The sequence below is a fragment of the Cinclus cinclus genome, chromosome 5 (genome assembly GCF_963662255.1).
Source record: "Cinclus cinclus chromosome 5, bCinCin1.1, whole genome shotgun sequence".
NCBI lineage: Eukaryota > Metazoa > Chordata > Aves > Passeriformes > Cinclidae > Cinclus > Cinclus cinclus.
The window spans coordinates 14,996,214-15,013,517 of NC_085050.1; the positions used below are offsets into that span (position 1 = coordinate 14,996,214).

Below are 17,304 nucleotides of genomic sequence, written 5' to 3' on the forward strand. Positions count from 1 at the left end.
TTAACAGTTTATGAAAGATGAAAAGTATTTTATCAATTAACTTCACTAGTATTGTCATACAGTAGTATGCAGACTATCCCTAATAACTCATATATAGGAACAAACTGGTTTTGCTTGTGAATCACTATAATCAGAATGTCTTCTGGAATATGTGCAATTTCTGGATATACCCAAAATATGAAGCATAGAAGATACCACAAAATCAGTATGCATAAATTGAATTTAATAAAAAGAGCTAAATATGAACTGAATTATATCTTAATCATAACTAATACCTGTACACTTTTTCAAAAGTCAAGTTAACATTTGGATTTTTAAAGATGATGCCAGCAAGATAGTTTTTCCAGTGCTTATTTAGTAAGTAAGGTGTATCCAAAACCTAAAAAACAAAATTCAGTCATGTTACTATATTTCCAAGTTCCTTTATGCATTTATTAATATGTGGTCTTTTGACACATAACCACATCTAAGCTTATCAGACACTAATGAAAATAGAAGCAAAACAGCAAATTCAAACTCTCTGGTGCAGAAGGTGAATATTAAAACTCCTCATTACCAAGGAACGACTGAATCAGAAAACTCTGTGTCCAATGGAAGACAGACATGCAGTATTAATACTGCACAGCATATTAAACCAAGAAAGGATGAATATCTCTATTTGGTTAGCAAGGAGGGAGTAATACCAGATCCAAATTCACTTGAAGTGTCCTATAAAAATGATATGCCATACAGAATGGATAAGGCCATTGGATCTCATGCAGATTCTATTAATTGTTTAATAACGTGAATAACCTCACCTTGAATAAATTTTTATCTTCAAAGGGCTCACAGACCAATTTTTCTACATTTCCACCTGTGACAAAAGTGAGCACCACTACAATCATCAGCACCCAGGAGAAAAGAAAACTGAATCCAACACCACTGAAAAAGAAGTTGAATAAGTTTTGCTTTATAAGAAAACATTGTGTGTACATATATATATACACACACACACACACCTGGGGCAACAGTGAAGCCGTTAGCAGCTATAACAGAAATATGAAAACTGATTGATGGTTGAAATAGTTCTGTTTTCCACATACATGCTTGCTCTCTGAAACATCTTAAATGTTTCAGCCCTGTAAGATCTCCAGCTAAAATGCATTTGACACCTCACATTAGCATTGGGCATGCAAACTGCTTTAAGAATTATGTTTAAGGGACACAAAACCATACAATTTTCTTTTTTAAATTCAACTCTCTAACATTGTGCTCTCAAAAAAGTTTTAGACTTTCAGATGCAATCTTCTCCTGCACCCAGCTGAAATGACATTAAACCACTCCTAGGCACTTTTCAACCCCAAACATCCAGAAACGCTCTCAAAATGTCAATTGTTTCTTGTCTCCTTCCATGGCTTTTTTTGAAACTTTGAATAAATGTTCCCAGTTTACTAGAAAGTTATCCATTTCCCCTAATATATTCTATTATCTGTCCCCAGTTTTTGCAGTTTCCAAAGGGACTCGCACAGAAATTCATTAGCCACAGCACTCATCTTCTAATGGTAAATTCAGAGGTTTTATCCTTCAGCTGTGATCCTCAATGAAAGAACAACCTCAAATCCCCAAGTCCTTCAATGTAAGTGTGTGAAATCAATATTTCTATTTTTTCTCAGCTGATATACCTAGGTAACAAATCAAATTATTTTCAGATCTACATCTTTCAAAAACTCAACCAAACCAATTTTCTACCTGCATTTTCTTTTTCCCTCGTAAGTGAAACTTACGCCATAAGAAAGTTTCCTCCAGTGTTGGAAATGCAGCCTCTGGTTGTTGGAGAAGCATGTTTATCATATCCACAGGTGCCACATAGCAATCCAAGGTAGTAAAAAACAAGAATCAGGACCAACATGCAGCACAGAATGAGACAACCCAGCCACCTAAGGAGTAAAAGATAAAATTTGTGATTATTTTCACACAAAGAGCACACTGGGGACCTTCAGGAGACATCATGCAATACTATATTCCCAAATGTCCCACTTGTGGTTCTGTTTGAGCAACCAGTGTCAGCAAAGATAAACATATTTGCTTACACTAGCATACATTTTGGGCCAGCACACAGTCACTGCTGGATTGCAGTCAGCTGCTACTGAAGGACTGGGGAACAAACACCACAGGAAAAAGGTGTTCCCCAATTAATGCAGGTGAACTGTGCTGAAGCATCAAAGTGCTCCAAGTGGAACAAACAATTACTTAGAGGAAGTAGATGCTCAAACAACAATTAATTCAAGAATAAATGGAGAAATTTATGAATGTGGACTGGCCATTGGTCATGAGTACATAGTTGTTCTTACTGTGAAGTTTACTAACATTTTGCACACTGCGTTAGGCTTGTAACTGTAAATAACTATATTTAAAGCTGTAAAAACCTAGGCTTCATGTGTCTGTGCTGGACTGCTTTCAATATATGGAATAGTTAATAGAACTTGATCAGAAGAAAAATCTTGGATAGGAAATGAACTTTAATTTTTATTAATTACATCACGTAACGGTTCTATCTGTCCAGGTATTTGGAGCATATCCATTTATTCACACATTACACCTCTATCCTTTCATCCTCTCCCAATGCCCTCTGCACTTCTTTTTCCCTTCTGTTGTCACTTCTTCAGCTTTTATTTTTTAAGTTCCCTTTTCTCCCCCCTGCACTTTTGTAGAGAAAAATCTGTAAAAGAAATACTGTAATGAACATGCACGGCCAATAAAAAGAAAAACATTAATGTTGACAGGCATATTTATGAAAAGATACTTATTAAGACCTACAAATAATGCACCTGTAATTAAGAAAGGAATAGACAGAAAGTAATTTGGACAACTACAAGCTTATTGGTTTCATTTGAACTTGAAGTACTGTTAGGCTAGGTTTGACAAAACCAGATATTTAAGTGCTATATAGATGAGATTTTACAGGAGATTTTATTCTTCTGTAGCAGAATAAAACAATATACTTATTTGATTACATGCAATATGAGCTTCAATGAAAGTATCAATAAATTTGTCAAATTAAAGCTCACCACAATAACTGTCAGATAAGAAATGGGCTAAAGGTCAGATTCTAAGCAAGGTTCTGAAAGTTCAGTTCTCTGTTCTATTTTATATATCACTGCATTAAAGCCAGCAATTCTCTAGCAGTGAGACTGATCATTACACAAACACAGAAGCAAAGATTGATTATAAAATCAACTAAAGTATCAAACAAAATGTAGGGAGAATTTGATGGGCTTATGGACAGAAGTACCTAAATCTGGGCAAAGATAAATGGTACCGAAATGAAAAGCTTTACATGTCAAAATATGAGGCTACTCAACAGTAAGAGACACAGAAATCTCAAAAAAGCATGTTTTTCTCAAGGTACAATCAACCACAAAGACAAGTACTACACCATAGGGGCAAGCATGGGTGCACAGAGATTTACATCGTGTGAAGTAGAATCCCTGTTACTCCTGCTCTGCAGTACAAAAGGTGTAGTCACAACGGATTGGCTTCAAGGTCTCACTGCCCTCACTGTCCTTTGCCCTCACAATTTACCAGCAACTCAATGGAAACAAGACCTAGATAAAAAGTCACCCTGGCATTATGAAACAATCAGTTCCTTCGGGTGTTATGTCTTTGACATCTACCAGTATCTATCCTTCCTGAAAAAGACCTGAAGGTCTACAGAGTAGAAACTAGCCCTTGCTCTGTGGTGAAAGAGCAGCCAGTTATTGATTAGCTGCTTTTTTTGCTTTTACCAAAATGTCAGTACCAAGTAACTCCTCTATACCTCTTCCTTTCACTGTGTTCATCATTAACAGCTTACTTGCCTTTATAGAACATTAAAATATTACAAAGTATTAACAAGAGGTAGCACTTTAGTCCTGCCTTATTTCTTGTAAGTACCTGTAGAAATCATACTGCTCCACTACTGGAAAATAATCTTGAATGTATGCCTCAGTCTGTGTAAGATGCACCATCAAATCTGCCAAAATCTTCTGAACAGGGAGTGCTCTTGTGAAGGTAGTAATATTTGAACCAATGGATTCCAGCACACTTTTGATATCTAAAAGAACAAACATATTTCACTGTTACAGATCCACAGAGGAAATTTATGTTCCACGTATGCATTATAAAATGCTATTAAGCCATTTGCCACATGTAACAAGCAGGCCATGAAGACAAGTGTGAGGAAGACACAAGCAGGCAACAAAAGCATCAAGCTTCAAAGTAGCAGAAAGGCATTTCAAAATGTACACTTTGGTTTTAGCATTCAATTTAATGATTCAAGATGCAGACATTGAGCCAAAGTTCTTCCTCTCTCCTCTCATTATAATGAATGTGTCAGTTTTTATCTAACCAACCTAAATCTTGCTTTTCATGCAATATTGAAAATGGCAACACTGAGCAAGACAAGTAGTCACCAAATTTACAAAGGAGAAGAACAAAATCTATTTAAACTCCATGTCTTGGGAATACAATACTCTGAAAGAAATAGGACTGCCTACATTGAGAACCTATACTAGTTATTTTCAATCTTATTACAAGAGATACTTAAATGAACTCATTCCACTTAGTTAGCAACACTCCTGAGGCAACAATCCATTAAGATATTTTCCCCTCAGATTATGACCAAACGTGCTATCCTCTACTTACAGTTTACAGATACACTATTTTCATTTACAAATACATGATTAATTCACTTATACATATTGTCTATGTGTAAAATGCAGTTTCTCTATACTCTTCCCTTCCTTCAACTGGAATAATACTTGAAAAAGAAGGATGTGTAACTACAGGTTATAATTTTGTAGCAGGTAGTACTTCCTTCTTTCTCAAAACACAACTGGACAAGCCTTTGTCTTTTTTGATGATTACTCCTCAAATCCAACCAGGTAACAAATCACAGTTGTTTTATGAGTTTACAGATAAGTGCATTTTTTTTCTATTAAACCTACTTATTTTATTTGCTTTTGTAACTCGAACTCGGTTTTTATACAAAAGCCCCAACAATTCATACGCAGATAAATTAAGATGTTTTGTCTGTGTTTACACATCACAGATATGGAAAATGAGTAAATCTGCTCTAGATTTCTGAAGGAAAAGCACAATATCAGTTTTAGAAAACTGGCTCATTACAGGCAAGTTCACACAGTACACTCTGCTTAAATCTATCCTGTGCTTTATTTTGCCCAGAAGGGGAAATAAAAAAGCAAACTGGAAAAACTTACAAGGAACAGCTGCTTATATATTATGTAGAACAGGTCCACAATGCAAGAACAAAAATTGAAACAGATTAGTATACATATGCTATACTACCATACAGGTACAGTCAAAGAGCAGAAAGTATAGAGCCCAAGTAACAAAACAACTGAGACAATAATTTAAGTTATCCTTAAGGTATATTTTGACTTTTACTTCACCATCCAGCACATTTTAATACAGCTGCAGAGGGGGTCAGTTTTTCTAAAATAAGAGTCCTAAATAAGTCACAAACATACTGGTCAAGGAAAATTAGTTTTTCAACCAAATAAAGCATCAGTGTGAAGTGAGGATCACAAGATATCTCATTACTGGAGCAGTAAAAAGCCTAACAGATAAAACTCCTCCATAAAATACCACATGTTCTATTTTAGATTTAATTTAGAGTCCTCATCAAGAACACAGTTGCTTTCTACATTTTTTCCTCTGGCACCAATTTTTTTAAAAAAAAGTTAAGTTACACATTTCCATTTTTAATGATGTTTAGCCAAGGAACTATAATATCAATAAAAGAAAATAAAAACATTAAGCAAAGTGAAAAGAGAGTTTGTCCTCACCTGATAAAATGTTCCTGGTTTGATTTACCACCAAGTCTGGAGTATCATTAAATGCTGCATAACCCTAAGACAAAAATGTGAAAAAATTATGGCATATTTCTCATTGTCAAATTGTTTGCAGCCTTTTCCTTTTATTCAAGGACCAAATGTACACACATACTAAAATGTATATGGTAATACTAGGAAAAATATGGTTTTATCACTGCATATTAGAAAAGACAAAAGCAAAATAGGAACTCTTAAGTATATTTCAGATCTAGTTTGGTCTCCAGAATATTCTTTTGGGGGGGGGGGGGGGCGGGGGGCGTGGCAGAATCTATAATTAAATACGTATGAATCAGTCACAGACATTTCTAACTTCGCTGCCTGTCAGATCTAGCTCATCTAAAAGCCAGAAACACACACATGAAGATTCACTAAGAGAGAGGAGTTACTCTGTACCAGTCTAAACCTCCTGTTTCCAAGTCTTTGCCTTCCAAACATGAAATGCATACTACAAACAAGGAAATCCAATTGCCTTTAAAGGCACTGCAACACCTTCTTCAGTGAGAGGGGAAAGAAGGGGTCTACACCATGGGGACCAAGCTCAGCAGCTCATTTGGACAGAAAGGAGAAACAATTGCAATGGATACTTGAAGCCTTACTCCCTTGCAAGCCTGATCACTGCAGAAGTAGGAAGGGGTCTCAACCCCTTTCTTAGATTGAACCAAAAAGTAGACAGCATGCAGGTGGATCCATGTTTCTGTCTATTCATTTTTAAGGACTGTTCATTCAAGCAGACAACTTGCAAAACATTTTAGATTTTTATTATCCTGGAGATACCAAGCGCTACATTCATATTTTCAAGTGTTAAATCTTGGCAAAGCAATGAGTGAGATCCAACCATGAAGCAGGTTGAGGTGGCAACAAAAGAATTCTGGTTGAGAAACAAAGTGGAAACAAGTGATACACATATCCCACATAAGCACATATGTTTATTCATTAAGAGTTTAAAAATCTGTCAAGAAACATACCTTTTGTACCAGACTAGAAAGGTCTATTTTAAGGACATCATTGACCTTTGCAAGCTGTGAGCTCACGCCTGGCAACTGGGAAGGAAAAAACATGCCTGAGTCACATCGAAGTAGCAGTTTTGCTAATTCAGTAAACATTTCAAAGTTAGGAGAGAGGGTAAAGGAACTAAACTGATCTTCAGGAGAATCTTCCTAAACACTCGAGAAAACTGCTGTGCAAAAGCAAAGCTTAATCCCCAGCATTTTAGGGAGGGCAGATAATTTCACTACCCACAGCACACACCAAGCCACTGAGATGCAGAAATACTATTGGGCTTATTCAAGGAAATCACACTTTGAGAGTCTGAAAAATATTATTAAAAGATCTTACCCCACTAAAATTGGCATTGATGTTCAGTTGCCCTAATGAATTCTTGATGATATTGCAAGTTGAGGCAGCCTGAGCTGCATTGCATGCAGAGTCATTGAGGGTGTTGGTTAGGTGCATTTTAACATCTGTCAAGTTTGCATGAAGCCTCTCTGTTCCCTCTTGCAAAACCTCTACAGAGACACTCACATTTTCCAGTGCTTCCTTTGTTTCTCTGATGGCTGCAAAGATGGGAAATATTTTAAAAAACATTTTTGTTAGAAAGCAGCCTATAGATACAGACATGAAGAGGAAGTGTATGTGCATAAATCACATGATCTTCATAATGATACTGATTTAATTACTGCCTCCCTCCCACAAAGACCTTCTAGCACAGAATATGTACTTACTGCATATAAAAATATACCACTTATGCTTTGCTACAAAGCAATTGAAGTGCTCAGGTTACTTTGAGATTTCATCCACTTCCCATTTTTCTAGCCTTCTCCTACCTCTCCTTCTTCAGTGGTTTCAGTAAAGAATGTTAATTCTTGGTCATTAGAAACTAAATTAATTAATAAGTGTTCCACAATGTCTGGCTTTAGATTCCATCCCAAACACACCAAGTAAACAAAAGAAAGTGAAAAAAACACAGAACACTGAACAAGTGTTTAGTACACAACGAACCACACAGACACAACTAAGAATACACAATACACGTGTTTTTTACCTTTGATAGCCCTTTCCACTTTGACTTCAAGACAAATAAGAGAAATAAAGCAAAGAAAAGGAGAACGATGACAAGTGAATGAGAAAGAATTCATGGGTAAAAAAAAAAAAAAAACCCAAAACCAAAGTGACTCAAGTTCATGGATGCCTTCCCTTTGCTCTGTAAGATGTACCTGATCCCTAAAAAAAGAAGCCTTAAATGGAAAAAGAGTAAAGGAGTATTTTCTCTAAATGGAGAGAGAACTAAGAATGAACAATGCCAAACTCAAAGATACAATGAAGAAATTCTGGTAAAAAGTCTCATAATAACCTTGGTAGCGTACAGGAAAAAAATCCCTGACCTGTTAAAGACTAATCTGCAAATAGTTATGGCTGTAATAATTATGCAACTCTATAAGGACAGTTTTCCTAGTCTCCCTTACATTCAACAGAAAGAGACAGCAACCTGAAGCAGTAAATTCAGATTTCATCTCTATTCAATGACTGCCAAAACAAAGTATCAACAGTAGCACATAAATTTTGATTTAGCTTTTAAATGTATTTATAAATCTTAAGATGTGTGAAATCCTCCGTTGGAAAGAAATATCCAGGCATGTAGAAAAATGGTAAGTTGACTCATGGTATTGCACAGAGCTATCCCATGCTGTGCCTGTTTTACCACAGCAACAGAACATTATACAACAACATGCACATCTTTACCTCCTGCCATTGTCAGAGCTGCATCAAGTGCAGGACGTACTTCTTTTCCCAGCTGTTCTTGAACTCTGGTTCCAAGCACAGGTCCAACATCTGTTGTATGGAGAGATAAAAAACCCAACAAATTACATACTAGCTCAATTTAAATTGTCTCTTAAAGTACCTGCTGTCAGACTCCTTACTTAACAAACACATGTATTATGTACATACATATATGTATGCTTATATAAATATATAATATACAATTTCATTTATACATACATATGCATATGAATAAATCTACATATATTACTGGAATTTTTCTAAGGTCTGACATTCAGAACTTAAGTGATAGAAGATAATGCAGGGACACAGTTCTGCTTTAGCTACCTATAGGCCTACAAATGAAAGAAGTAAATCAAAATATGGTGGAAAATATTCAATAAGAATTGACTACATGGATAAAGACACACAAGAGTTTCAGCAAACCCCATAATATGAATTTCACTGCATTTACTACTGTTTTGGGAACAGGATTTTCTCCACAAGTTATCTTAAAGAGGTCCAGCATCTAGACAGGAATTCTGCGGCACACTCTCACTACACACTGCGTCTCCATAGCATGAGAGAAACTAAAAAGTGGATTCTTTTCCTTTCTCCTGTTCCTCATGGATCCAGCAACATCAAGGTCACCCACAAGTCAGACCTGGCAGTCAGCTCTGAAATCCCTTAAGCACATTAAGCCCCTGTATCCTCATGCAGTACCTCCAGCACAGACACAGCCCCAGCTACCCCAACCTCCAGACCCTCCAACCTCACTGCCCACTAACAGAAATGAACCTTGGTTCAGCAAAGCGACAGAGAAACACTGAGGAGACTTGGGTGAAGCATTGTAATGTGACCCATCCTTAAGGTAATCACCAGGTCCTCTCCATTTTCAGATCACAGTAAACTGATTTTTCAGCTGCTTTCCTTTGGATGAGATGGGAATACTGCATGGTACAAAAGCATCCCTTACTGTCAGCACTACATGTCTGGCTTGGGATGAGAATTTCTACCAAGCAAAAAACACTTTTCAGCATTTCCTTAGGGTGGGAAAATTGAACTCATCTACAATTCTCTAGAGATCTCTGCTACTGCTTATTCCCTTAGGAAAAAAAATCCTTCTGTACCTAAGTATCACACACTTAATACTGGGATTTCAAGAAAATAAAAACTATCTTTATTTGATGATTGCTCTCATCACAGACCCGTTACGTTCTGTTAGCTAACATTATAACTTTGCCTTGAGAACAAACATTTAATTTGAAATTTCAGTTTGGAGTGGCTGGGAAGCTTCAGGCTGATACCCAAAATACAAACTTCATTTTTTAATTATTACTGCTATTATTATCATAGACTTAAAGATTATGTCTATTTTTTAGACCAGTGTTCCTGCTGATAATTAAGTAGGTAGGAAGACTACTTAACTACTACTACTACTACTACTTTCACAGGCATATTCAATGTGCAATAAAGCCTCACACAGACAAGAAACATTAACCTCAGGGTATGCCAAGTTGGCTGAACTGAAAACTACTTTTAATATATATTTTAAACCTACACAAAAGCAGAGATTCTGTGTAAGCAGAATCAATTTATTGTAAGTCACACAATGCCACACCTGCACAATTTGATCCCAGCAACAATCCCTCAATCCAACAATGCAAATCTGGATGCATTTATTAACACCTGATAACAATGCATCTTGAATCATTATGTGCACTGATTATGGTCAGCCCTTTCTATTGGGAATTTTGTAAAGTGAATCTAAAATTTAAAAAAAAGTCAGTTTTCTGATTATTTTTGTTTACTGAGAGCTTTAAAAGTGATGCCTCATACTGTAACCATGCTGAAGGGGAAAGTACAGCATTTCTACTTCAAGTTTTATCTCCTGCTCTTCAACTACTTGCTCTGAAATGGCAAATACATTAAGCAGCTTTAGAAAGAAGATAAGCTTATACCTCTAACTAAATAGAAGACAAAGGTAGAACAAGAAAAATAAACAGAGCCCTCTCATTGGAGCTACCACAACCACACGTAGCTCTGTTCCTTGATATTTGGCTCCTACTTAGAAATTGAGGACAAATATTCCAAAATATTCCAAATAGTCCACAACTGAAAAGGAAAATAAAATATTAGCCTGACTTATTGGATAATATTTAAATACTTTTATTTCCAGAAATACTATGCATTATACCAGCACCAAGACATTTTATATGAAAAGGATTTTAGTCTCATTTACTACTGAGAACAGCACTTCTATTTGAAAATCATATCCTTATAAATGAAATTTCACGTTGCACTATGAGCTAATTACATTATATATTGCTAACCCCCTTTAAATAACAGTACTTACTATTTAGGTCAGAGAGTGCTTTATCCTTAGTTGTGTTGTACTGGCTCACCAAGTAATCAATTTGCTGAGAAGAAAAATATTTTAAAAATTATTAAAAGAACTGAAAAAAGTAACACTTTTGAATGTGTCAAATAGTCACTTCAAAGCAATCAAAATATGTTATGCAACCCCTCCAAACACTGACATCCTATTGTTTTCAACTATTTTATTTGCTTAATAGAACTGTACATTTAAAAAGTGTTTAATTTGAACATCTACTTAATTGGAACGTCTCTGTGGTTGATGATTCAGCTCAAAAATATTAATGGCCTCACAGAGGCTTCAAGTCAGACAGGCCAATAAGGTTCTCCAGGTCTTCAATTTTGTTACTTGATTTTCTGGTGGCACTAGTTCCTCCTTCATGGAAAGGGGTGGCATTGATGTGGTGGCAATTTTGAAACAATTCACCAATGTAACAGATTTGTATTTAGGCAGCCTCTCAGAACTCCTCTTGTGGAAAGGAGTCAGCTGCTCTGTCTTAATACAAATAGTTTTCCTTATGCCCAAGTGGATTTGACCCAGTCTCAACTTGAGCTCTACCAAGACACCATAACAATACAAACCAGCAACTCAGTTACCACCAAATCCTGGGTTTGGAAAAATGGCTAATAAAGAACCATCCCAAGAGGAAAACTTACACTAATTTTGAAAAGACATTAATTGATTTCTGCATGTTTAAAATAGTGCACTATAAATTCTACCCCAACTGAGCTAAAGTGGTGTAAAGGTTAACACACTTGACAAAGGAGTTCCAATTTCAAGCATGATTCAAATGTGTACCAAAGTGTATCTGGCTTGCAGTCCCAAACTTTCTGTGAAATAAAGAAAGAAAGAAAGAAAGACAAAAAAAAAAATCGCCCTTGCAACAATTTATCAGTAAATCTAATTAAATTACAAAGTAGGAAGTGGACTTCCTTCTTCTAAAATAGGAGGAAAAAAATGAGAGTTTCTTACTGAGAAGGTTTTGGGTATATTTTTGCTTACTTATTGTTTTGGTTTACCTAGGTTAACTAAAGGACTAAAAATTTGCAGGGATACATGTTTGTCTCCAGCAATGTCCCAGACAAAAGGATAACTAATAGTGTTATTGCTCAGTACTCACAGTCTGCAAATCTCCTGTGACATGAACTCTTAACACAGAACTTCCTTTTCAAATCCTCTTATATGCTGTACACACTTCATACTGATGAGTCAAGGACATCAGTTCGAATTTCAGAGCTTTATAGACAATTAGATGGATACTAGAACTTTATCCAAAAAACTGTAGCTCCTCTCCTTTCCTCAAGAAATTATTACAGATGTGTGTGTACACATGGTATTCATGCAACTTTGTCTGACAAAACAACTCGGGAGATACAGCTGATGACTGCCTTAACACCAAGTCTAAAAAAGAAAAGGTAATAATCCCACATGAAACTAAAAAACTACTGAGACTTTGACTAACCTCTGGCAGAAGTGTTCAAGTCCTGACACTTAATAATCAAGTGTATTTATTAACATTTTAGCTAGTGTCTGTTTTTTTTTCTATTAAGGTAGTTACTTATACATAACAGATTTTCTCCTCTGAAGTCAGAACCCAGCACACTGTTGAGGAGACTGCTGGTTTCTGATGTGACTGGATTGATCCTTCTGTGCCCAGCATCAGCTCCAGACTGACCAAAAGCACTCTGTTTCAAGAGGGATTATTGGCATGACCTCCACTTCTTGCCATATACCTCCACCACCCATCTGTCACAACACCACACACAAACAAGTTAGGGGAACAACTCCAGATAGGAAAACATTTGAGCCATTCATCAAGATGTCTCCTGCTCTCACACAGCCCTGGTCAGCAGAAAATTACTGTGACTGGGATGCTACCACACTTGTGATTCCAAGTAACTGCATGAATTCCACCTATTTCTAATTTATCAGTCATGTGAAAGTAAAACAGATTAATATAATTGAATTCAACTAATTAAAACTAATGAAAGCCAACTTAATAGAAGTATCAGACTTTTTTCCCCCCTACAAATTAACAAAGAATTGAAATTGGACATTGTCCACAAGTCTTCCTAACTAGCTTTTTTTTTACCAATACAAAACAAGATATGCAAAGGACTGCTTATGGAACTCGATGAAAAACTTGAAAGATAAGAATCTTTCCTGTTCAGTATGGTACAGTGTGACTCTGGTTTACAGAAAACCAAAATATTTCTGGAAAAAAAGTTATTGTAGCTCTGTCCCAGAACCCATAGAAGTATGCCCAAAATACAAGGAAATAGGAAAGAGCAACAAGGAATCCAAGTTTTCAAGTCATATTTTTTTTAATGCTTTCATCTTAAAACATTTTTTCCCAAATCATTTATTTTCTGCTTGTGATCTATACTAGTTCAGTAGGAGGAAAAGGGCCTACAGGCAGCATACTCCCAAGGTACAGCTCACAACTTGTTCAAGGAATCCTGGCGCACCAGGATAACTCCCAATCACTTACTACTGTGTGAAAATATGTTAACTTGCACCATTTATTCTACTCAGTGAGACTGACATACAAAGAACGAACAAAATACTGTAATTATTTTCTGCAATATTTCTTACTAAGACCTCTTCCCTCCCACCCTCATTCCCCATTAAAAAAAAAATAAAATTCTTTACCGCTGGAGTGTCGTTAAGGAAAATTTTCAGATCTTTAAAATTACTGTTAACCAGTTTCTTTGCTCCTCGGACTTGGTTAGTTAAATGCTGGTTGGCAGCATATGCACAGAGCACTCCAACGCTACAAAAAATATAGATAACAGGTTTTTGTTAATGTAAGTGCACATTCTAACGTAAGACAGAATTAAAAAACTATAGCCAAAAAAGGTCAATATTATCAAAAGAAAAAGGTCTCCATAAACTGCGACAGGTTCTCACACACACCATGAGGCAGACTATAAGACTGAGCCAAAAGGGCCAATATTGTACTACTAATTAAAAGAAAAGAAAGGAAAAGCAATGTTACCCCAAAGTCTTCTGAAGTTATTAATGTACAACTACTAATCCATTTGCATGGGTACAGTCAGAAAACGTGTATAACCTAAGTAAATTGTATGAGACTTAGAAACATTAGGCTCTTTTGCAAGTAGCATTAACCTGGACACAGCTACAAGCAAATGCTTGCCACTTAACTGTGAAAAGGAATATTTTTCATCTGATAACTTCAGTAAGATTTATTCATAACACAATTTATTTACATAATTGCATGGATCATTCAAAAGCACAAAAATATCCCCCATTAATGCTAAAATAATATGCATTTCCTGATACCAAAACGAAAGGTGGGAAGGGAGTCACATTTCTTGTCAGCACTGCTGATGATTATTTTCTATTCGATCACTCCTTGCTGTAAATTATGGCATAGATCTACACAAACAGTATGCTAAAAGGCAATTAAAGGTCCCATGAGAGACTTCAAAGATTTATCATACATGAACCTTAGCTTTTTTTTAGCTTAGGTGTAAAACAGACTTAAACAGAAGGATGACTTTTAAACATCTCACATTCACAACAGCTAACCTTGCAGACAAGTACCAGAAAAGTCAAGAGTAACCGCCAGAGTGGTAATAGCCTCAAAACCAGGCTGACTACAAACCCATCTCATGGGCTAAGCACTAACTCTGAGATTTAACCAGTAGAAACGTGAGATGCCCTCACCACAGGCAGGATTCATGCCCAAAGGGCAGACAGACACTGCCTTGAGGCCACAGCCAGGTTCATTACAGGCAATTCCTGGTTGGCACCTTTGTTAAGTCTCTTACTTTGTATTGCAATTCAACAGCTCAGTACTAGAGAGGCAGTACCTGAAAGGCCATTATGGGCACCCAAACACAGGAGAAGAAAATCACTAACACAAATGGGACTGCACCCTTGCCCGACTATCAACCTTCTAAGCTGGGGTGTCAAGCTGGACTTAAATACTAGTATTTTTAAATAAGACTTAAAGAAAACCTAATCAAGGCTCTCTATGGGGAAAGAGATACATGGTAAGTATAACTCTTGCTCCAAAGAATATGTATTCAAATGAAGCCATAATACAGCCACATAAATGAAATGACGGAGAGGTAAGAGGTACCTAAAATAACATGACCTGTGTATCCTGGCAAGACAGGGCCAAACACCCTGATTTATAATGCTCATCTCCTTCACTCAATCAATACCAAACCTTCATCTTTATTTTGCTTTTCCTACTTTAGCTTTTCCAAATGATGTAAAGGCTTGTTCTCATAAAACTGATCACATGTACAAGAATTTGTTGCTCTGAAAAATACTCTCTGAAGGAAAATTTTAATTTCAAAGCAGGTCACAGGGAGAAATGGCAAAACTATTTGCTACAGGTCAGAACTATGAGGATTCATCTACTAACATTTTTCTCGATATCCAAAAATATTCACGACAGGATGACAGAGATGGACATAAACAGGCTGCTTCTCTACCCAAAATTACACAGCTATGTCTTTAAAACTGGCTGTTAATTAACCTCCTGGAAGTCACTAAGGAACAAAGGGACACACACATTTACCCTACTTAACCTGCAGCAAATGCCATAGTTTTATTGCCATTGTTGCGACCAACACTCAAGCAGACACCAGTATCAGCCACCACGCAAGGAATGAGAACTCAGAATGCCTAAATACCAAGGAACTGGGTAACTTTTAATTCGAACCATTCTATAATTCTACAACAAGCATAGCCAACAATTTAGTTTTGGACATAGGCAATATATTATTTCTTTTTACTCTTACTGTGATGGCCATTGCTATCCAAATATTTTTAGCTGTTCTTTGTTAATCAGAAGACAAATTATTTCAAGCTATCAGGAAAAGCAAACGTGTACATTGCTCTGAGGTTCAGAGTTTACAACCACATCCTCATTCTTTAGACAGATAGCATTTTTATGTTCTTTCAATTCCATGCTCAGAGATATGAAAGGTCAATTGGAAGCTAAAAAACCAGTACTTTGTAAGATCGCAGTACAACCATCTTTCTCTTCAGCTTCCTAAATGGAAGGAGTGGGAGGAAACAAGATAGTGGAGATACTTCAAGCAGCCAAGGTACTCAGAACAAGTGGGTGACTATACTCTGAATGTAACTAAACAAACACGCAACATGAGAGGAAAGATCTATTTATTATGTACCTGAGCCTTGAGTCAACATTCAGTAAGCAGCTAGGAGGAGAAAGTCATAAAGCAGGAATAAAAAAATTATATGCCACTTCTGCAACATGTTAAGAAAATAATTTTGACAATTGTTCAACTGTCCAATATTCCACCCTCAAGTTTCTTGTCAGGTTTTACAGATGCATATAAATGTTACTAAACCAGTTGCAGGGGGAACCCAAGCTTTTCCTTTACCTGAGTTTTCAGAAAATTTCAAGTCACAAAATAGAGACCCTGAGCTCATTTACATATTGAAAGAATAGCCCCTTCCTTGCTACCAGATAATGAATTTAAGAAAATAATGGGATAGAGATTTCTGTATCAACTTTTCCACCAACTCTTCCAGATACTATTGACTTACAGGTTCTGAACAACATGTATTACCAATCCTACCAAGTCAAGAGGAGAAATGTGAAGCCTGATGAGGTACTTGCCAAGATGCCAAACACCAGTTACTTCCTCAAGACTTGGCTTTCCCTAACATTCATTACTTCAAAAGAGAGGTTATAACACAAGCTCTCTTGGAGACATAGAAAACTGACTATGTGGTCTTCTATGCAATAATCAGGACATTTTCTATCACCAGCAAATTTGGTATTGCAATATATGCTTTCTTAAAAAACAAACGTTCTTCCCTTGCCTTTATAATGTACAAGAATTAATGAAATTACATTTCTTTCCCAGAGAAAATATGTTTGCCTAAGCTTGCAGATGACTAGACAGTAAGACATAATAGCATGTCTCTGTCCCTAAACTTTTGGTTTACATTTGAAGAAAAGCATGCAATTGCAATGGCAAGTCTAGAATATCAAATCCACTTTGCTATGTATTTGCTAGATTATTTCTACATCCTCTACTCTCTAGCAATAGAATACTACTTTGTAGGGAAACATTCATGTATAAAAGCTGTGAACTACCAAAAACATGCATGTATTTTTGACTCAATCTGTAAAGAAATATTTCAGACAGAAAGTGCATGTACTGAAAAATGACACCCTAAAGGCCTATTAAGATAAAAAATTGCATGTATTATCACAGGTTTTCTGATTTCTTAATTGTACTACTCCTCAAGGAAAGTTTACTTCCCACCTTAAGCCACACCTGC

General features: G+C 36.3%; 1 protein-coding gene across 2 annotated transcripts in view; it reads right to left on the bottom strand.

The window, feature by feature from the left end:
• PROM1 (prominin 1) overlaps nt 1-17,304 on the bottom strand; it is a 54,004-nt gene that overhangs the window by 12,287 nt on the left and 24,413 nt on the right. The window contains exons 5-15 of one of the 2 annotated variants that reach the window (XM_062493401.1): nt 13,660-13,780; nt 10,987-11,050; nt 8,613-8,702; nt 7,209-7,426; nt 6,839-6,913; nt 5,826-5,889; nt 5,238-5,246; nt 3,913-4,072; nt 1,764-1,916; nt 798-921; nt 276-379 (exon numbers count right to left, since the gene is read on the bottom strand). In XM_062493401.1, coding sequence (XP_062349385.1) covers nt 276-379; nt 798-921; nt 1,764-1,916; nt 3,913-4,072; nt 5,238-5,246; nt 5,826-5,889; nt 6,839-6,913; nt 7,209-7,426; nt 8,613-8,702; nt 10,987-11,050; nt 13,660-13,780 — 1,182 coding nt within the window. The remainder of the gene's footprint in view (nt 1-275; nt 380-797; nt 922-1,763; nt 1,917-3,912; nt 4,073-5,237; nt 5,247-5,825; nt 5,890-6,838; nt 6,914-7,208; nt 7,427-8,612; nt 8,703-10,986; nt 11,051-13,659; nt 13,781-17,304) is intronic. The other variant, XM_062493400.1, reaches the window with a different exon arrangement.